Below are 22,397 nucleotides of genomic sequence, written 5' to 3'. Positions count from 1 at the left end.
ATGAGCTAATATACATGAGACTAGAGATGTGAACCTAGACACATGAGCTAGAGATGTGAACCTAGACACATGAGCTAATACACGACGTGAGCCTAGAGATATGAACCTAGACATGTCAACCTATGTACGTGAGCCTACAAACATGAGTCTACATATGTGAACTTGGAGATATAAACCCAGACATGAAATAAAACAGAAATAACTTCCAAAAAAAGTAAAAAAATTTGGACCTACACAAGACACCAAGGGCGTTTGATGCAAACAAAATCTAGACTAGTTGTTGAAAACGACAATACAGTCAATTGCAGTGCATCAAACCACACTTATTCAAACCCACTAAGTATTCGATCCCAAAAAACTACCAATACACTCAATAGAGTGCTCCTCTATTAAGAAGGCTAGAACCTCTCGGATCCACCTCAAACAAAGAGATTTAGAAGGAAATAAGTCAACGAAACACATACGTGAGTGGAGATGGAACCCATGCAAACAGGAGCTGCCACGAGCCTTTGAGATCTAGATTCACCAATTGGCTCTGTAAACAACGCCTTAAATTTTATGAAGAAGGCATTCAATTTTTCTATATTTGGGCATAGCTCCAATGAAGGAGCAAGAGTGTAGAACAAGAAAACTCAAGGTTTTCTCCCACAGGTAGTGGTCAAACCATGTCCACTGATGCCATGATGTTTCAAACATTTAGTGTCAATGATCTTGAGCTAGGTTTATCCTAGCTTACCATGACTGACAAGAAACCCATATTTTATGAGTGAACCTTAGAGTGTTCACACTTTTTGAGCCACTCTCATGGTGGGGGAGATTTAACCCATTCTTGTGTCGAGTACATAGCTTTCTTCTATTTTTTAAAGCTTATGTATTTCTTTCAAGTTGATTTTTTTTAAAATAGAGGGCCAACTGTGAGCTTCCAATATTGGTATTAAAGCCAGAGAGCTAGAGAACACAGAGAATTGTGTTGCATACTTTTCTTGTCAGAAATAAATGAAAAGGTTATGTATTGGGCCTTAGAGGGCCCCAAGACTGGTTTTCTTTGCGTGAAGGTGAGAGTCGCCGCCGCCGACACGGAACCCGAGAGTGATACTAGTTGTCAAAGCACCACCTGTTTACTGTCTACAGTGCACACTACTATAGTGGACAGTGCACTGACCACCAGAAAGCAACCAACACCGACGGGGCTAGCAAGTACACCCATCACACAAGCGACACCGGCGAGCATAAGAGGCAATTAATACAACCAACTCGCAAGTGCCGGCAACAAGCCCAACCCCCCACTTGGTGGCAACAACACTGACAAGAAACGTCAGCAACAACAAAACAGGAAGCAGCATGAGGAGACTCTGGCAGACGGACGAGCAGCGTTGACGACTCCACACCAACGTGGGTGTCTCATGAGAGAAAAAGATAAGGAGGTAACTCTTCTCTCCTTATCTTTGTCTCATGAGAGACAAAGATAAGGAGGTAACTCTTCTCTCCTTTATATTTTATCCCTTCTCTCCTTTTGACGCTATATGGGATTAATACAAGATTGCGTGGCATTCTGTGGTGAGTCGTGAGAAGAGAAGAAGTAGAAGGAGAGCAAAAGAGAAGAGAAGAGAAGAAGAAAGAGAAGGAGAGAGAAGAAGTAGAGAGAGAAGGGAAGAAGAAAAAAGAAGAAGAAGGAGACAGAAGAAGTAGAGAGAGAAGAGAAGAGGAAAAAAACAAGAAGAAGAAGAAAAAGAATTTAAAAAAACCATATATATATATATATATATATATATCTTTTGAAAGGGGGTATATTTTTTTTCCAATCTTTGTTTCTGCTCCATCTTTTAAAAGAGGGTATATTTTTTTCCAATCTTTGTTTTTGCTCCATCCTCGATTTCTACCAAGCATCTACACCCATGGATTCTGATGATGGCCCTCAACCACCAACCATTTTGAATGTGTCACCTCTTCCCGCTTGTGCTTTGGAGGAGCACATTTTTCTACTTGAGATGCAACTTGAACAACAACGCAAATGCTCGCGTGTTCATGAGGAATCTCCTGATCTCATGTCTCTCGAAGATGATCGCTTGAGCAAGATTCTCAAATCTATTTTTGACTCGCCAATAGACTCACCAAGGACTCCAAGATCAGCCATCGCGCATTCACGTTCTCCAAATTTGATGGTAAAAAGGATGGTCGTCTAGTTCTTTCTTCGTTGACTGAATTTGATGATTATTTTGCTGGTGAGCGATTTTTTGAGGAAGATAAAATAAAGTGTGCTACTAATCATTTGAGTGATCGAGCTTCTTTGTGGTGGCACGCACTTCGCATGGGTCCTACAAGCCTCTTACTTGGGATCAATTCCAAAACAAATTCAAGTCTGCTTTTCTTCCTCCACAATTCCACCTTAATACTCGTCGAGCATGGAATCTTCCCTGCATGACAGATCGTGATGTAGTTTCTCAATACACGGAGAGATTTTAGCAATCACTTCTTATGCCTCGTATGCTCGAGGATGTTCCTGAAGAGTCACTCCAACAAAAGTATGAAGATGATCTTGAGACAACTATTTAAGCGGATGGGAACACATTATGTTCAAGCCAACTTCTCTTGATGATGCAATCTCTTTTGCTCATGATTCCAAGCACAAGAAAGGTTTACCTCGTCAATTACCTCTCGTAATGGTCAGTATACTTCTCCACCCAATCGACAATCTTCTTTCATGGTGGGGAATCAAAGTTTTAGACTTTCTTTTCGATGCCCTCAATTTTATCAATCTCCTTCATCACAACAACGGCGTCCATGGAATGGTAATAATGGTAATTTTGGTAATGGTAGTAATAATGCACACACATTTTCTAATTCAAATGTAAAGAACAATTTTAATACTACCAACCCAAGCAATGTACACCCTAAATCCAATTCTAGTCACAATAGTAATGCACCCACTCCTTGCCCTACCCAACCTCGTCAGGGCAATAATGTGCCTACATGCTTCAAGTGTCATCGAGTGGGACATCAAGCCGACAAGTGTACCTTTCATCCTACTCAAGTGGCACAACTTTACAATATCGAAGATGACACATACTACGATGGTGATGGTGATGGTGATATGGCTCCGGATTGGACAGAAGAACAACTCAACAATGAAGAAGTGGGTATGCAAAGCGAATTGACAGGTACTTCAATCACTCCTCACTCTTTGCTTCGTATGAAAGGATCTATTAATGGCAATGATATCACTATTTTGCATGATGATGGTAGCAAGGCAGTTCGTAGGTTACATTTGGAGACTCATCCTTCGTGTTATAAGGTTAAATCTGCATTTCAAGGCACATGCTACATGGGCACTCGTGAAGTATGTGACCTTGAGATACAAATTGAACCTTATAAGCAAAAACAAAACTTTATCATTGCACCTTTGTATTCTAGTGACATCATACTTGGTATGCCATTTAGACATGAATTCAATCCACATATTGATTATTCCATGCATACTATGGATTTCACACATAATGGTACTCTCATACAATTCGTTGGTGATTGTTCTCTTGAGATGTATCCATTATTATCCCATATCCAAACTAAACGTGTACTTTAGAAACAATCACATGTATACATGATTTTAGTTAATGAAGTGCAAGCATATGAAAATAATCTCACTCCCTTTCAGCAAGCATTCATGGCTCAGTTTCAGGATTGTTTTGTAGATGATTTACCTCCTACCTTACCTCTTTCATGTCGTGAAGGCCATACTATAGAGATTATTCCGGGTAGCTGTTATAAATATTAACCCAAACATATGGGTTATTTGCCTAAGGTCTCAATACAAATAGGAGACATTTACTCTTTATTCATATTAAGAGGAGGCACCCCTTTCTCTCCTACATTCCCTCCATCATTTTTCATACTCTTAAGGAGGAGAATATGGAATCTGATGACCTCATTGATGATGTATAGAGCTTGTATCTCTTGCCTATAAATTGGCACATCTAATGCAGTGTGTGATTATCATTATCACTTCAGCTAATTCCATCAATTATGCTTAATTATGCATTATGATTTGTTTAATTTTTGAACCTCCTTAAGCTTATGGTTTCTGCTGCAATCTCCTCCTCTCCTCTCTCCCATTTTCATTAAATGGTATCAGAGCTTCTTCCTAAATTCTATAGTGCCTACTGAACTTAAGCATCTTCACGACCAACTTACAATTATCGCCTCAGTTTTGTTATGCTACAGCCGATGAGAGCTCATATGTGTGGAGAACGAGGTGAGCTTGAAATTTTTATGCTTAGTATTTACCGAGATTGGGTAGTGTTTGCTGACTGGGAAGCCAGGGGAGAAGAAGCTAAAGCAAGCTTATTTCATTGCATGTCATAAAACATTGAATGCTTCACATGTTGCACAATTGTTTATCAAAACTGTCTTCACAAATCATGGATTACCTAAAGTCATTATTTTATATCGTGATTCTCGATTTTGTAATCATTTTTGGATGGCATTATTTTCAAAAATAGTCACAAAGATTGATTTTAGTTCTGCATATCATCCAGAAAGTAATGGACAAATTGAGGCCACAAACAGCACTATTTTAGATCTTTTGAGGTCTTACACTATCTCATCTCTTGCAAATTGGGATCAATATTTGCATCTTTTGCAATTTGCATATAATAACACACCTCACACAACCACTGGTGGCAAAGCTCCTTTTGAGATTGTCTATGGTAAGAAACTTCCAACTCTAATTACTAGACTTTCTCCCAGCGGTTAATGATTTTATCGTGACTCATAAATAATCGAATTTTGGCTGAAACTCATGAGTCTATTCTTAAGACTCAACAAGCTTACACTAAACAGGCTAACAAGCATAGAAGACCAAAGACTTTTGAGGAAAATGATTTAGTTTGGCTTCGCATAGAAAAACGCAGACTAAAGTCTATTGAGAAACATCCAGCCATTAAATTATCTCCACGATTTTATGGGCCTTTTAGAATAACTGCTAAGATCAATGACAATGCTTATCGTTTGTCTCTTCCTGACCATTGGAATATTCATAATTCCTTTCACATTAGTCTTCTTAGACCCTTTAAAGGTACACCACCTTCTACCCCCATTTATGATGACCCACCTCTCTTAGAGGGGCTGATATAGAAATTTTAGTTCCAAAAGCAATTCTTGATCATGAGTAAACTACAACTCGCAACCCCTATTTATGATAACCCACCTCTCTTAGAGGCTGATACAGAAATTTTAGTTCCAAAAGCAATTCTTGATCATGAGCAAACTACAACTCGCAAAATGGCAATGTTTATGTCAGATATTTGGTCAAGTACAAGAATCATCTTGTAGAATAATCTCAGTGGATTCTAGGCCATGTCCTTGCTACGCACTATGCCTTGATCGACTCCTTTCCTCAGACAATTGTAGTGAATTTTACACTTGGTATTGAGACCGGTGTAATCGTGTTTGTGAAGGTCACCGATTTGAGGTATCACACGATTCTCAGTTTTTTTTTTGTATTTGGCATTGGTATGTGTGAAGGTCACCGAATCGAGATATTGCACGAGGTTTTGATATTATGGATATTTTGAACTTCATATTTACTTTCATGCGAAGGTCACCGAATTAAGGTATTGCACGTCGTTGTTTAAATATGCAAAGGTATCGACTTTGAGGTATTGCATGTTTAGCAACTAAGGACAATTGCTTTTCACCAGGGAGGAATGTTGGAATTATTCACATTATTTGAAATTTATGAATTTATTTAATGGATATTTATTTTATGTGCAAGTGAGACTGATCACCTCTAACTTGTCATATATTTTGAGCTTATATTGTGAATGTCAGTGTAGATCAGTGGTAGGGCTATTGTGCAGGATGTGCATGGATCCATTAGGCTTGCTTCGACGAAAATCTATTGACGCATGGTGTGTGGCATAATTTATTCGACAATGACAGTGATATTTTATGTGCACATTAGTGTGCAACATTTTGATATATATTAGTTCTATTTTATGAGTGAACCTTAGAGTGTTCACACTTTTGTATTTAGGCTTATGCAAGCCCAACGTGGAGATCCATATTTTTGGCTACGTGTATTTTTGGCTCTTGCTTTTTGTACAAGGAAATATATTTAAATACACCATGAAGAGGATATGAGCCACTCTCATGGTGGGGGAGATTTAACCCATTCTTGTGTCGCATGCATAGCTTTCTTCTATTTTTAAGCTTATGTATTTCTTTCAAGTTGATTTTTTTAAATAGAGGGCCAACCGTGAGCTTCCAATAGGATGTTTTGTATGAGCCTATAATCTTTTCGTAGGAAGAATGAAAGAACACTTTTTCGTAAATATTAACAAGAGGAAATATTTTTTATGGGTCATTAATCTTCTTGGTAAAGATACTTGGTACAATCATGAAAAATGTCCAAACATGGATATCTATTAGAGTTTTGTCTAGATGGGCAAGGACACTTACCTTATAGGGTCAGAAATAGCATCAACATGCTCCAAAAGGAACCTATGAAAAAGTAGTGCATAATAGGAAGTGCACAATAAGAGAACCTACAAAGGGATAGTACATACCCAAGTTTAGAAAGCAAAAAGATTGAATGAATCTAAGGAAATTATTAAGAATTATAAATAACTCATCTAGGTTACTCATGATAACTAGAGAAGGTGGTTCAACAAGAGGATGGTGGCATTGCAAGGAGAGTATTTGTCAAAGATTTTACATTCACATTTATAATTAATTTCAATGTTTTTTAAAGAAAATTAGAATCTGTGGAAATATCAAGGTTGTGGGCTTTTTGAAATAAAATAACTTTGACATTGGAGCATTTTATATTGGTACTATCTTTGAGCAAGAATGAGTTTAGCTTAAAATCATAACTAGAGTTAGGAGGAGGGAGGAGAGGGAGAAGGCTTTGAATGGCACATGCTTTGCATTGGAGGTAAATGTCCTAAGTGAAGCCACAAAACTAACCTTTAGAGGTAGTGGTAAATGGAGCTAGTTAACTTACTAAATCATGAGAATAATTGGTATTGTTTTTTTGCATTTCATTCTGCATGTAGGGGTATTTCTACATTTGTCACTTTGCATATAGAGGATTTCTTATCATTTTTATGGATGCCTGCTCTCCTATAGCTATACATTGACACTTCATGCTCTCTTCACATGCCCCTCTCTCTCTCTCTCTCTCTCTCTCTCTCTCTCTCTCTCTCTCTCACTAGACTCCACTCTCTCTCACTAGACTCTGCATGTAGGGGACAGGAGCCTCGCCATACACTTGTCTGTCAGAGGAGATTATGCATTATTCTACACTAGGGGAAGTATTTCTTACGGGCGACTTCAATGCCCACACACAGAGCAGACAGTGTGAGGTGTATGACTATGATGACATGGAGATTCTCCACCCTGTGGATCCAAAGGAGATAGGGGCTAGTCGGGCAGCATCAGAGGACACTGGACCAGACAGAGGACATTATGGGGACCACTTACTAGAGTTGGGAGCCAGGCATCGTCTCGTTATTCATAACGGGATGCTACAGTGGTCGGGATCAGGAGGGCTGACATGCTTCCCACATGGGGGTCATACACGGACCGGAGGCACGGTGGTAGACTACATTATGGGGTCTTTGGAGGCATCATAGCTTGTCACCTCATTCTCCATTCCACCTCGTCCTATTGGGGCAAATCATACATACTTGGCATTTTCACTAGCCGGATCACCAGTATCACCAGCCCCCCACATACCGACGCCACACACTACCATCTACTTCACACATGACATGGCAGACATATACACTGGCAGAGTAGAGGATGGGCTCCTACTCATGGATCCCCTGGCATCTATGGATACCATTACAGCCCAGCTGGCATCACTCCTACACACGGCTGCATTACAGAGCTTCCCACATCGTGTACACTCAGGAGAGCCTGTGAGACCTGGGACTATGCCCCAGAACAGATGGTATGATGACGAGTGCAGAGCCCTATACTCACGGCTCCGCATACAGAGAGCCTTGGGAGCCATCACAGAGCAGGAGTCGAGGAGAGAGATGAGGAGACTTACTCGCCGCAAAAGGCGGGCCTTCGCAGAGATACAGGAGCTAGAGATCTTTCATTTCTTCATGAGTAGAGATAGCCCTGTCTCATGGCGGCACTTCAGAGAGCCCCGGACCCCGACACCTATTGCAGACCCACAGACATGGCACACATATGCAGAGGGTCTATACCATGCCCCAGAGCAGCCACCTATACCTCCACAGGAGCCTCGACCTACCACAGCTAGCTTCTTTACCCACTCGATGGTACAGGAAGCTATCCGCCGCCTACAGCATGGATGGGCCGCCGACCATATGGGCCTACAGGGTGAGCATCTCATATATGCAGTAGATTCTTTAGCTCCTTTTCTTGCACACCTGTTTAACAGGGCACTAGCAGAGGGTTTGCCGGCGGAGTGGACTATGCACACCATTGTGCCGATTCACAAAACAGGGGATATGCTCGATCCGAGCAACTATAGGACGGTTATGGTTGGCCATGTGCTGGCCAAACTCTATGGTGCAGTGCTGGAGCAAGAGCTTAGCTTATATGCTGAGCGAGTAGGTTTACGCTCATCAGGGGCAGGCAGGCTTCAGGAGAGCTTTCTCTACCACTGACCATGTATTCACTTTGAGATGTATGATTGATCAGGCCAGAGTGAGGAAGAGAAAGCTCTATTGCTGCTTTGTAGATTTCCGCAAGGCATTTGACACAGTACCACGAGAGAGGCTCTTTCAGCGCCTGCAGTCTCTTGGCATACCAGCAGATATGACATGGGGCATCTATGCATTATATGAGCAGGTTTTTGGGCGAGTCAGATGTCCAGGAAGTATGTCCGAGACTATTGCTAGCACCATTGGTGTGAAGCAAGGATGCCCACTTTCCCCCACGCTATTTGGGTTATACATTGATGAGGTGGCTGACTTCATTACATGGGGAGACGGAGATGGAGTTGATTTAGCAGGTACCTCGGTACATATTATGCTCTATGCTGATGATATTGTATTAGTGTCTGAGTCTCCAGGTGGTCTACAACAGCATCTACATGCACTCGATGATTTCTGCACACAGAGGGGTCTTATTGTGAACCTTGGGAAAACCAAGGTTATGGTCTTTCATACATCGAGACAGGGTAGGAGTCAGCTGACATTCACTCTCACAGGATGCCAAGTGGAGGTGGTGACATCATACGTGTACCTAGGGATTACCTTCTCTGCAGCAGCCACACGCTTCACCATGGGTTCAGCAGCCAGAGCTAGATTGACACGGGGATATGCAACATTGGCTATGCTAGAGAGACAGTGCCACCAAGCGCATTTTCAGGAGCCCCGGACGAAGGGGTGGCTATTTGACACATTAGTCACACGGGCATTGATGTATGGAGCAACAGTATGGGCGCCAGGCCTTGCTACCCATTGGTGGACACAGATAGAGAGACCACAGGCCCTCATGATGGCATGCATGATATGCAACAAACCGTCAGTACCTCATGACATTATCCGAGCAGAGTTTGCTGCGCCTCCTATGATGGTAGAGGCCATATTTCAGACTATATGCCTGCTAGACAGATTCAGAGAGATGCCACAGGACAGATTGTCATATAGAGCTTTTGAGGCATCTAGACAGTTGGCTGAGGCAGGAGACAGAGGATCATGGTATGCACAGGTCACACATTGGTTCTCACAGCATGGCCTAGACATGGATCATCTACCACCATTCCAGTATGACAGGGATGCACCACATATCCGTCTCTCTCATAGTGAGAGGAACAGAGTATTGAGACAGGATCTATGGCAGCTCTATACACGAGAGACATGGATATCGCCTACACAGCCTCTTCCACCAAAGATGCTATACTACAGAGATCACGTCATGAGTATCACTGATAATGGATTTATAGAGAGGCCTAGATACATGGAGGGCTTTTTACCACACGGCTCCCGAGTGGCTATTGGTCAGCTCAGAGTTTCATCACACCGATTGGAGATTGAGACTGGTAGAGCAGCACGGATCCCCCGCCGAGAGGAGAGGGTATGCAGATTGTGCAGAGAGGAGGTGGAGAGTGAGGAGCATTATGTATGCAGATGCAGAGCATATACAGCCATTAGAGAGAAATATCCCATTTTATTCAGAGAGCCACATTCCCTAAGCCAGATCTTTGAGGCAGCAGACTAGCGCATACTGGGGAGATACATTATAGACATACAGCGCCACAGAGAGACATTATTACAGGCTCAGAAGACAGCTCCAGAGGGGGGGCGACAGACACAGATTACTACATTTTTTCAGAGATCCATCCCCCTCCCAGCCCCTACACGGCAGGGAATTACTCTCCAGAGAGCAGAGACACTTAGAGCCCGCAGGAGATAGAGGACACCTGGCTTTCGGACACCACGCCTATACCAGAGAGAGATGACAGAGATCAGAGCTCAGTTTCATAGAGAGGGTGCGGAGCGACTGGCTCGCTTCAGAGCACACCCAGGCATGTTCTTCAGGGAGCTGTGGACACCCCCTTCACTGATGTATACCATTTTATACCCCCAGTATGGTACAGGATGGAGCTAGCTAGGTTGCATATCATGATTGTATACTCCATGCATATAGCTTTGCATTCTCCTAGTAGTAGAGCTCCATCCCCTGCACACCCAGATTCAGCTTTTTTGTTCAGTACTTTTTCATTTTGTTGGGATGACAGAGGATACCCCATACAGGTACTCCGATTTGTCTCATAGGCCGAGTTCGGTCTTTTGGAAGACGTTAATAAAATCTTTCTTTCTTTCTTTCTCCCTCTCTCACGGGAGAGAGGACTCCCTTACACCAACCCCCCTCTTTCTCTATCTCCCTCTCTCTCATGGGAGACATGCCTACCTTACACCAAGCTCTCGATTTCTCTCTCTTATATGAGGTTCTAGACAAGGCTCGCATACCTCATGTTTCCCTATGTTTTTCGGTTGGCCCTCCACTGGTGTCTTTGTGTGTCATGGGAGAAAGGCTAGAGAGGCTTGCCTCGTGCTTTCTTGTGCAGGCTCGATTTTGCATGAAGGGGGTGCGGATGACATAGGAAGCTGGGAGGGGCACTTATAAAGGTTGCATTAATTATGCCCACTTCGGCAACCATTAATCACCGCCCTGCCTAGGACCCGATGTTAGAGCTGAACATTCTCAGTCCCCCCTTTAGTGGGCGTTTATATTGAAAGTCAAGAAATACTTATTGATGGTGTATATTTACTCTTTTTTTAATGGTGTATTATTAATTAATACCAAAATCATGGGCATAATACTAGTTTCCAAATGCAAGATTTATGACTCACCCACCCTTAATCCCTAAAGTGCGTGGAAAACTACTTGAAGTAATTATCAAGCATGAACAATTTTCTCAAAGCTCTAGCTATCTAGTGACACACTAAAGGTGTGAAAAAAAAAAACATACAACCACTAGGTTTTAGAAAGGATTAAAGCAAAGATTCACTAGGTTTTAGAAAGGATTCTTGAGTAGAAATTTTAGTGCCACAATATTGGCCCCTTTCCCTAATGGCGGGCAAAGGACATTGAGGCCGTCAGCTACTAAATGGTGCGGAAGATTCCAAAGAACTAGTGGGAACTTCTATAGATGTGGGATAGAAAGCAAGAACAATGGTGTGTGGAGTTCGTATAATAGCCACAAAAGTGGCCACAAAGTGTACCCCACAACAGTACGCTTGCAGGTGGCTATCTAATTGTGACTACGAAAAGATCTACTCAAGGGAGGGTAAAAAATTCAACTCCATCTCCATCTTCATCTCCAACTAGATACTCCAATGCACAGGAGGCATGAAATTGAAGGGCCCAATGCACGGGTGAAGTAGTTTCTACTACTCCAAACATAGCGCGCACTGGTATTAACAAACTAACGTTGTAAGGTGCTTCGTGTATAAAGATTAAGTAAGGTTCTTTCATGTACAGCAAAACTCTCGCATGTGCTTGGGCACATAGCTTGGTATGCTTGCCCACATACAGTGGCATGTTATACTCTTCCACACGCTGCGGGGACCACGATGATTTCAAGATTTCACGTTTGGAATAGAAATTTCAACAAGTGTGACTACAATCATTCCCTTCGAAGCTCAAGCCAAGCACATGGCATATACACTTAAAAAGCAATTGGTCATTCAGGCGAGGTACTTCTCAAGTTTCTCAACTTCTTCCGTGCTTCCGATGTAGAGGGGAACCCGTTGATGAACCTGCATGGGCCAAGTAAACAAGTACTTAAATAAACTTCAACCTCCATGAACAAGTAACACAGATGGGGTGTGCAGCATAACCATGACATGTAAACACTACACGTGTGGCATGACCATGGTTCAACAATTCTGGCACATACCCACCACATGGGTCACGAGGTGAGCCATACTTTGGCTCAAAAGCTTTCATGAATGTCTGTGACATAGCCACGGTTCACAAGGTGTGCTATGAACAAGGGCTACGCTATGAACATGGGTCACAAGCTTTCATGAGCATGTTAACACACAAACTCGACACATATGGTGTGACATAGCCATGGATCACAAGGTCCATGAACATGACTGCAAGTACAACAGCCCACATGAGGTGTGTGTAATAGCACAGCTCACAAACTTCCATAAGCATGCTATCACAACAAGGCACTTACATGAGCATGTTGGCACAAACAAGCAGTCCACACTAGAAGTGGCATGACATCATCTTCAAGCTTTCATGGACATGATGACACGTTCAAACACTACACAGAAGCTGTGGTAACCAGGCTCAGAACCCTCTTGGACAAGAGGCACATGCAGACACTATATGGGTAGTAATGGCACAGCTATGGCCCTTTGAAAGGAAAAAAATATGATTGAAGCGCCCACTTGATCATCACAAAAGAGAAGTAAGTGTTGCTACTACCTGGTCAGGGTGAATGTCAAGGATTCTTTTGTGGCCATCAGAGCCTTTACCGCCAGCCTGCTCAGCCAAGAAGCTCATGGGGGCACATTCATAGAGGAGACGGAGCTTGCCATTCTTGCTTTTCTTGTCGGAAGGGTAGCCATAGATGCCTCCGTAGAGCATGGTTCTATGGAAATCGCCCACCAAGCTACCAATGTAGCGAGCCGAGTAGGGCTTACCGGAGGTCCCAGGGTCCTTAAGGTTATCAATGTACTTCCTGAGCTTGTCATCCCAGAGCTGATAATTGCCTTCGTTGAAGGAGTAGATTTTGCCCTTGGTGGGCACTTTGATCTCCTGGTGTGTGAGGACAAACTCTCCGTAGAGGGGGTCTAGTGTGAAACCGAAAACTCCTTTGCCGACAGAGAGGACCATGATGACGGAGCTGGAGTACATACAGTAGCCGGCAGCGAGCAAGTTACTACCGGGTTGGCAGACGTTGAGGATGCATTTTTGGGCCTGCTGGTCGAGCTACGAAACAAAAAGGTCCGGCCAGGTGTGAAATAACCGCGGACAATCTCAAAGTGAAACAGCTGGTGAAACGGAAGAGGTTTACCGGAGAGTCGTCGTCCAAATCCGCCAGGCATTCTTCGTTGGGCCTGTAGATGCCAAAGATGGAGCCCGTGGACACAGCTGCATCGACGTTGGAGGAGCCGTCCAGGGGGTCGAACACAACAACGTAGTTCCCCGAGTAGCTCTCTTCCACGGCAACAGGGGTGTCCTCTTCTTCAGATGCGATGATCCCCGTCCGCCCACTGCTCCTCAGACAGTTCGAAAACACCTGGTAAATAAATAACAAGGAAAATGAGCCAATTAATCGAACCATTCTTGCCAAGCTACACCTGGGGACAAATTACCACCTTTCTCCTCGTGGATGTGGGGCGCTTATGCCTGTGAAATTCTTCACCCAGGTTACACAGCACGTGTGTGAGCACATGAAACCGCATGCAACCCCATTCAACCCAGCAGGTGTGAGCACATGTAACCGCATGCAACCCCATTGCAGATTCATAGAGTGTCTTGGCCCACTTGAAGATCTCGATTTTAGCTATAAATTTTTTAATTTATTCAAAACTAATTCAAGAAAATACCTCCACTTGAAAGGGTAGGTTTTTTGTCATCATTTAGTTGAGAGGTTTTATTGGCACACTGATTTCTAGCACTTACATGGGATGGAGGCGGGTGTTATATAGTGCCGAGGCATGGTCACCAAGGTCAGCATTTAATGCCATACACATTCCAAGGCTACAGTTGTTCAATTCAAGCTTAGCTTGCATCTTTAAGGCTTGCTTTGCCGATCAAAAATCAGGCTCTAAAAAAGATACATATAAACTAACAATTTCAATGTATTTTTTAAAGCTAACTGAAATTCGAGAACGTTCAAAAGAGCAGCAAAAAATCAAGCCTGCACTGCAATATCTCTCTCTCTCTCTCTCTCTCTCTCTACACACTACTACACGCGCCCGCACACACAGAATGTTTATGATACCTCGTTAGATACCACGTCCAGCTTCTTTTGATCCTCCCCCTGCACGTTCACCGCCCCTTGCACGCCCGTCAAATTGGAAATGCCCGCCCTCTGCACCAACGACGCAATCTGCTTGCACGCCAAGGAAATGCTCGACAGCACAATGGTGAGCTCGGCGTCGATCACGCCGAGCTGCTCCTGCTTCAGTAGCCATCCGGTGAGTGTCTGAATCTCGTACTGGCTCTTCTTGGACTTGGAGGCCGCGGGCTCGATGGTTACTGCAGCTCGCACTGACCTCTTGACAGACTCTGTACTACCACCCCTCAGAAGGAGCTGCAACTTGAGACTCTGCAAGGAGCCATGGAACGAAGAGGCCAACGAGGACGTTGGAATCAGAGAAGACGACGAGGACGTTGAAGACGAAGGTGAGCACAAATGGGAGGTGAAGGCTGGGGCGGACGAGATAGCCATTACTGTGACTCTCGCTACACACAGCGAGTTCGTTGTGTTGTTGATTGGAGGGAAGGTGTGAAAGGCACAATTCCTTTTTTTGTGGCCACAATGCGTGCCTCGATCTATCCCCTCGTCCCTTAGGTACCTACCGCATCACAAGGATACCCAACCTTAGTCTTTCACACACGAAGATAAAACGCGGACCCGGGCGGTGGTGGAGCTTGTCCTTGCAATGTGTGACTAAAGTTAAAAGGACCACTATCTTTCTTCTTCTTCTTTTTTGTGAGCAATAATATATATATTATAAAAAGAAAGAGAAAACTTTACATAGCATTCTTTCCAACCCCACAATCAGCCACCATCAACAACATAAGAGTCAACCACTATTATGCAGGCTACACACCCAATCCCATCTATCATCCTCTGAAACAAAAGAAGACTCATCCCAAGATAACTGATACCCAAGAAAATACAAGCCTCAACCAAAGCTTCAGTTGAGAAGCCTGTTTTTCCAAAACCTCACCCTTCACCTCCCCTTTCTAAAACCAGATTTTGATTGTTGGTCTAGTCCCTATTGGATTCTCAATAAATGCCACAAAGATGTAACTTGCTTGCTTGACCTCTTATACCATATCTTTGTTCTAGGTCCATACCTAGTTAACTTAGTCTTCACCCTCTGCTTTCTGAGACCCTACAAATCAATACACTAGACCATTAGGCACAGCCCAGTATGTCTGTAAAGTGACCCCACATGGAGAAGGCTCAGATGATAGTAAACTGCTAAGACTGAATCAACTAAAACAATTCAACCCCTCTCATTTTATTAACCAAGCATATAGACCAGCATATATAAATACATTTATACAACAATCCACTAACATCAATTCATGTATCACAAGCTTTTTGAAACACAATGTAATTTCTGGAATTCTAGATTTCCCATAAGCAACAGCACCTGATAATATTAAATATCACATCAACATGTCCATGATTAGTTGTCCATCTACCAAATAGCCAGTCCCCCCATTGACCTTACACCCCTAAATAACTTTGGACCCATTTCCCAATCTTAATCCAGGCTCCCCTAATAGCAGGGCAATCCCAAAATGTATGCGTCCCATCTTCCAAGGCAATCCTACATCAAGGGCAACATCCACTTGTGAAGTTCCTCTAAACCAATTTAGAGCCAATGAACAGAGCTACCATACAGACTCTCCACATAAAAACTTGAGATTTAGTAGGTATTTCCATTTCCCATATTGCCTTCCACTTCCTTCTCCAACAGTTAGAGCTCCAGTTCACTTTCCATATTCTGTTACGGTAAATGACATTGTCTTCACTTACTCTCAAGGCATTGTACAGAACTCTGGTTGTGCCTCTGTCCAACTTAGAACCATTAATGCAAGACCAATCCCTAATCCAATAAGTTTCATCCACTGCAGTAGTGGATATCCAGCCTTTCTGCACCTCTTTCAACACATGCCTAACCAGTTGTGCTTCTTTATTAGATAAAGTAAGATCCATCTCCAATTGCTCAGGCTCTTTCCATCCCACTAATGCTTCACCCCAACAATCCTTAAATCTCTCCAGACCCTTATTGTTTAGTCTTTTGGCTATCTTGGGATCTTGTAGGGTAAAGGGGGGTTGAACTTATGAGTCCACCATATCCCTAAACACATTAAAGAGTTCACAGAAGCTTTACCACATCCATCCTAGACCATGAGTTCCAAGACCTCTTTCTATTTAGTACATAGCATCCTGCATAGTGGGGACCCTATTATTTTCAGAGGGGCATGAGAGATGTCACGACAATGGTAGTACTGGTAGCCTAGAGAGCTCAATTGTTCCCGGACAAGGCACGGGAGGGGTTTAGGGGGCCAATCTGATCGATTTACGGACTCAAGAGTGGCCGGACACTAGTAAAAGTGGCTGGACACATGTGAAGGGCATTTTAGCTATTAAAAGAGTATGAGTCCAGAGATAGGAGTCGTGTCGAATTGGTTGTGGTTGAGTAGTGGAGAAGTCGGCCAACACGTCTGCGCTTAAACAAGAAGGATCCGCCACAATCGTCGCGCCCATAACCGTAACAAGCAGCACCGGCAGGAGTGCCGACTACCACAACAGGCGGGCAAGGTAGCCAGCCTACGGTGCACACAGCTAGCCACCGTAGAAGTTTGGCAGGCGCAACAGCCACTCGTCGCCAGTATAGTCTGTGTAGGACAAATACGGCCAAGCGAATGTAGGAGAAAAAAATCATCCATCACCGGTTCTACTCAGCCGTCGACGATCTACAGTTCGAGTTCAGAATTTTAAAAAAAACGAAAGAAATCCAATTCTTATAACCCTTTCAAAGGTTTTTAACCTTCGAACTTTGGAGACTGTTCTCGGCGGTGGAGTATTCAAGTGGATTTTTGAGCTTTCTTACAAAGATTGGGAGGTGCTTAGCAAATGACAACTCTTAGATTTTTATATTGCATCATCGACGATTTCACTTCGAGCTAACAATCTGATTGATTTATAAGCGCTTGGACTTGAGGTTTGTTCTTGTGTTCATTCTCTTGTATCGCATTGATAGGGTCCATATGGAGTCTAATAACCCTAATGAGTCTAGAAGTGGAGGTCCTAGTCCTTTGTCGGACATGGAAAAGATAGTGGACGATCCTAATGTCACGATGATAGATGATGACCTACTTGATGATCATTTGGCCAGTACTAAACAATTTAAGTCTCTAGAGTCCCGTACTTTGGACATTGAGGCCAAGTACGATAAGATACTTCTTTCTCTCCAGGAGGTAAAGAATCATATGCAAGCTTCTACCACTGTAAGTGCTTCACTACTAGGAGGGATGCAAGTAGCTCTTGACCAAGAGGGCAACATGAATGTAAACACATCTCATTCTAGAGATGCTACTGCTATTCTAAAAGATTTGAAACCTCCGACTTTTAATGGGGAGGAGAAGGAACACAATAAGCATATAAGTGGTGGATGAGCTTGGAGTCCGAAAATTGGGCTACTATTACTACGTAGGTTGAATTTGAAAGTGCATTCATGAAAGAATTTCTTCTTGAGAATGAGATGGATCGTAATTGGGAGCATGGGACAATTGTGAGATGAGAAATCTCACATTGACTCTATATATCTCCAATTATAAAGAAATCATTCTCAAATTATTGAAAGGAATGGATAGTTTTCAAAAGATTCGTGGATTAGATTCAAACTATAAGAATCAAGTTAAACAAAATGAGCCGAAAACTTTAGAAGAAGCAATTAAGTTTGCTCAGACTCTATCGGAAAGAAAAAACGTGCCCAGAATGCACAACGGACACCTAGTGTGTCCGAGGGTTCTAAGCATCAAGGACAAAATAAGAGGAAGGGACCTAACCAAAAGAATGACCAATCAAAGAAGTCTAAAGGACCATAAAATTTTTTGAAGCATGAGGTTTTTGAAAGAGCTAAAAAAGAAAATTTATGTTTTCACTGCATGGGAAAAGGTCATAGTAAACTATGGTGTCCTAAACTTAAAGAAAATGAGAAGAATCAGGGTGATCAAAGTAAAGAAAAGCAAGTGCATACTATTCAAGTGCTCCCTCTAGAGACTTCTTGTAAGTTTAAAGAGGTTCAAGTTTATCATACTGATTCTACTCATACGTGTTGTGTCACATCAAGTTTATCATGCTGATTCTACTCATACGTGTTGTGTCACATCATCAATGAGGGTGCAAACATTTGGACCACATGAGCTGGTTCGAATGTATGGTCATGTTAAGGGTCATAAGGTATGAGTTATGATTGATGATAGTGCCACACACAATTTCTTGAACTCTGCTTTAGTCAAGAAATTAAAGTTGCTAAAAAGTTGAAATGACCATAAGTATGTGGTTTCTTTGATTAACGACTATGATAAAGATGTATGGGATACAGTAGTTCGCGATATCCCATCAGTCATTCAAGGTCATGAGATGCATTTGGATTTTCAAGTTATTCATATCAATCAAGCGGATGTTATTCTAGGGTGTGAGCAGTTATGTAACATTGATCCATCTTTGTCTAGAAGTTATTTGCATAATTCTTTTGAGTTTGAAATAGATGGTAAGAAAGTGCATTTACATGGCGCACCCTCCTCACCTCTTATATGCTCTATGGAACTCAATCGCCTTGTACAAGCTAATGAAGTAAAAAACATCCTTTTGTGCTACATCATTCTTAATGATGTCATTCCTTTTTTCGCATGTGAAAACATAAGTGGTTTGAGTGAGCATAGTGTTTACATGACTTCTTTTCAATTAAAGCATGTTAACAATAAAAAGATTAATGAATCCTTAAAGCAATTGTTACAACAATTTAAAGATGTGTTTCCAAATGAATTACCAGAAGGACTACCTCTTGTCAGCGATGTTGAGCATCCAATCAAAGTAATACCGGGCTCAAAGCCAGTAAAAGTAAGCCTCCTTATTGGCTTAGTTTTATGGAAGCACAAGAAGTAGAATGACAGTTAACAGAATATCTTAAGAATGGATTCATTCGACCAAGCACTTTACCTTGGGCTTCACCAATTCTATTGGTGAAGAAAAAAGATGGGTCTATGTGACTATGCATAGACTACCGTGGTTTGAATACAATCACAATTAATAATAAGGATCCTTTGCCAGAAATAGATGAGTTGTTTGATCAAATCTAAGGAGAAAATTACTTTACAAAAATCGATTTACGATCCAGATATCATCAAGTGAGAATTCGGGAAGTGGATGTCCAAAAGACTGCTTTTTGAACTAAGTTTGGCCACTATGAGTTTTTAGTCATGTCCTTTGGTTTGACTGATGCTACGGCCACATTCATGACACTCATGGATAGTGTCTTGAAACCTTATTTAGGAAAATTTGTCATGGTTTTCCTAGACTATATCCTGATCTACAGTTACACTAAGAAAGAACATCTCGAACACTTACGAGACAAGTATTTGAGTTACTTAGGAAGCATTCACTTTATGCCTAAGAGAGTAAATGTGAATTCTTCATAAAGAAATCCAATACTTAGGCCACATAATCTCAAAAGATGGCATTTGTATGGATCCAATGAAAGTTGAAGCTATATTGAAATGGCCACATCCCACAAACTTAGAAGAATTATAATTTTTCCTTTGTTTGTCTGGATTCTATAGAAAGTATGTTCGAGGTTATGCTAAGATAGTTGTTCCGATGACGGATCAGCTTAAAGGAAAGGGAAAGACCTTTATTTAGGGGGATTCCTAGCAAAGAAGTTTTGAAAAACTTAAGGTAGCTATAGCTACAGCTCCCATTCTCCAAGTTGTTGATCCGAATCAACCCTTTGTGGTGGAAACGGATGCTAGTAATGATGCAGTAGGTGCAATCCTCTTACAAAGGGGGAAACCTATTGCATTTGAAAGAAAAAGTTGGACAGAGCTCAACAAAATTATTCAGCTTGGAGGCATTATTTATATGGTGCCAGATTTGAGATAGTCTTTGATTATGAGAGTATCAAATGGCTATCTAGTAAAAAAGAGTTGAAAGGACGTAAAGCGTGATGGTGGGCAGAGTTGCTCCAGGAGTTTTACTTTCAATTGAGATAGAGAAAAGGACGTTACAATGTGGTAGTTGATTCACTGAGTCGCATGCCCATGGTTAATGAGTTGAGTTTTACTCAAATTAAGAGTGATTTTTTGGAATCACTTAAGGGGAAGTGCATTGGTAATCTGCATTATGCCCACATGTGGAGTGTCATAAAGAAGAGGGATCCCTTGATTATAAATAAAGATTATAATCATAGAGTGTCATGGAGTCTCGAGAGATGTCTCAAGGAGACATGTCACTTACAAGTGATGAAAGAAATCATTGGAAGAACTTTTCCATCGATAACGGTTACCTACTTTACAAAGGTAGAGTATGTATACCTTCAGACTCACATATTAGGCGTCGTATTTTGTATGAATGTTATGATAGTCCAAGTGTTGGTCATCCTGGAATATGAAAGACTTATGCACTAATTAAGAGACAATTTTATTGGTCTGGCTTAAGTAAGGATGTCCAAGACTATGTCTTAAAATGCCAATAGTGCTAGGTGAATAAAGCAGAATGCCTAAAGGTAAGTGGGAGAGTATCTCAATGGACTTTATAGTTGGATTACCTAAAACGAATAGAGGCTACGATTCGGTTTGGGTGGTCATAGATAGGTTGGCAAAAATGTGTCGGTTTATTCCGACAAAAACGACAGTGACTATGCCTGAGTTTTAGAAAGGCTATTCATTGAAAATATCTATCGATTATATGTCTTACCTACCGATGTAGTTAGTGATAGAGATACAAATTTTAATAGGCATTTCTGGCGTGTTGTGTTTAAGAGATTGGACACCGTGTAAAGTATGAGTACGGTTGATCATCCTCAAAGTGATGGTCAACCAAGAGAGTCAACCAAGTCTTGGAAGACATGCTACGAGCATATGTAAGTAAAAAGCAAACCAATTATAGGAAGAATATTTACCCATATTGGAATTTACTTATAATAGTGCCAAACATTTAACAATGGGATTTAGTCCATTTATGTTCATGTTTGGTTTTCAACTGCGAGCTCTAGTGGCCGTTGGACTCAAGAAAGAAAAGATACAAAAGGTTAAAGATTTTCTTTAGGATCTCCAGGAGATGATAAAAATCGCAAAAGATAATGTTAAGAGAGAACAGGATCGTGCTAAACATTATGCAAACAAAGATCGTAGATAAATCATCTTTGAAGAAGGTGTGACAAAGTGTTTTTAAAGGTTCCCGAACACTCTGAATCCTTGAAAATGGGGAGAAGTACGAAGCTATCTCAAAGTTATTGTGGTCCATTCACAATACTTAAAAAAGTAGGTAGTGTTGCTTATAAGTTAGCTTTACTAGAAATCTCTAAAGTTCATCCAATTTTTCATGTCAGTACACTGAAAAAGAAATTGGGTGATGATGATAATCTCGTCAGTCACTCAAGAGATCCTAGTAGAACGTATTGGACCCCCATCCTTACCACATGAACCAGAAAAAGTCTTAGATTTCCAAGAGAAAAAGACTCGACACTCTATACAACAAGAGTGTTTAGTCGAGTAGAAGGATAGGCCAGAAGAAGGTTCTACTTGGGAAAAGGTAAGCACACTCAGACAAAGGTTCTCGAATTTTGTTTTTGAGGATGAAAACTCCTCGTAAGGGGGGAGTAATGTCACGACAACGGTAGTACTGGGAGCCTAGAGATCTCAACCATTTGAACAAGGCATAGGTGGGGTTTAGGGGAGCCAATATGACCAATTACGGACTCAAGGTTGGCTGAACACTAGTAAAAGTGGCTGGACACATGTGAAGGGCATTTTAGCTATTAAAAGAGTATGAGTCGAGAGATAGGAGTCATGTGGAATTGGCTGTTGGGAGGTGAATCGTGGAGCTCTCAACACCCTCCTTTGGGAAAGAAGGTTGAGTTGCCATGGTTGCCATGATAGGAGAATACTCTTATCTTTCCAGCTTAGACCTTGCCACA

General features: G+C 42.0%; 1 protein-coding gene across 1 annotated transcript; it reads right to left on the bottom strand.

Moving 5' to 3' along the window:
* Positions 1-11,916: 11,916 nt before the first annotated feature.
* Positions 11,917-15,009, bottom strand: HCEF1 (high cyclic electron flow 1). Its single transcript, XM_086788812.1, has 4 exons — positions 14,453-15,009; positions 13,520-13,744; positions 12,928-13,434; positions 11,917-12,245 (listed from the first exon to the last, which is right to left on the bottom strand). Exons 1-4 carry the CDS (start codon positions 14,900-14,902, stop codon positions 12,174-12,176), a joined length of 1,254 nt encoding a protein of 417 aa, XP_086644938.1. The 5' UTR covers positions 14,903-15,009; the 3' UTR covers positions 11,917-12,173.
* Between the last annotated feature and the right edge of the window lie 7,388 nt (positions 15,010-22,397).

Source organism: Cibotium barometz, chromosome 52 (assembly GCF_041138505.1).
Source record: "Cibotium barometz isolate CiBa-2024 chromosome 52, ASM4113850v1, whole genome shotgun sequence".
NCBI lineage: Eukaryota > Viridiplantae > Streptophyta > Polypodiopsida > Cyatheales > Cibotiaceae > Cibotium > Cibotium barometz.
The sequence above is the reverse complement of the archived record's forward strand: the minus strand, read 5'-3'. Positions and strand labels throughout refer to the sequence as shown.

Excerpts from the sequence above, each read along its gene's own strand:
- HCEF1 (XM_086788812.1), bottom strand. The coding sequence starts at position 14,902 with ATGGCTATCTCGTCCGCCCCAGCCTTCACCTCCCATTTGTGCTCACCT. Across the intron at positions 13,435-13,519 it reads ATTTGGACGACGACTCTCCG|CTCGACCAGCAGGCCCAAAA; the intron begins GTAAACCTCTTC and ends TTTGTTTCGTAG. Across the intron at positions 12,246-12,927 it reads TTGACATTCACCCTGACCAG|GTTCATCAACGGGTTCCCCT; the intron begins GTAGTAGCAACA and ends TGGCCCATGCAG.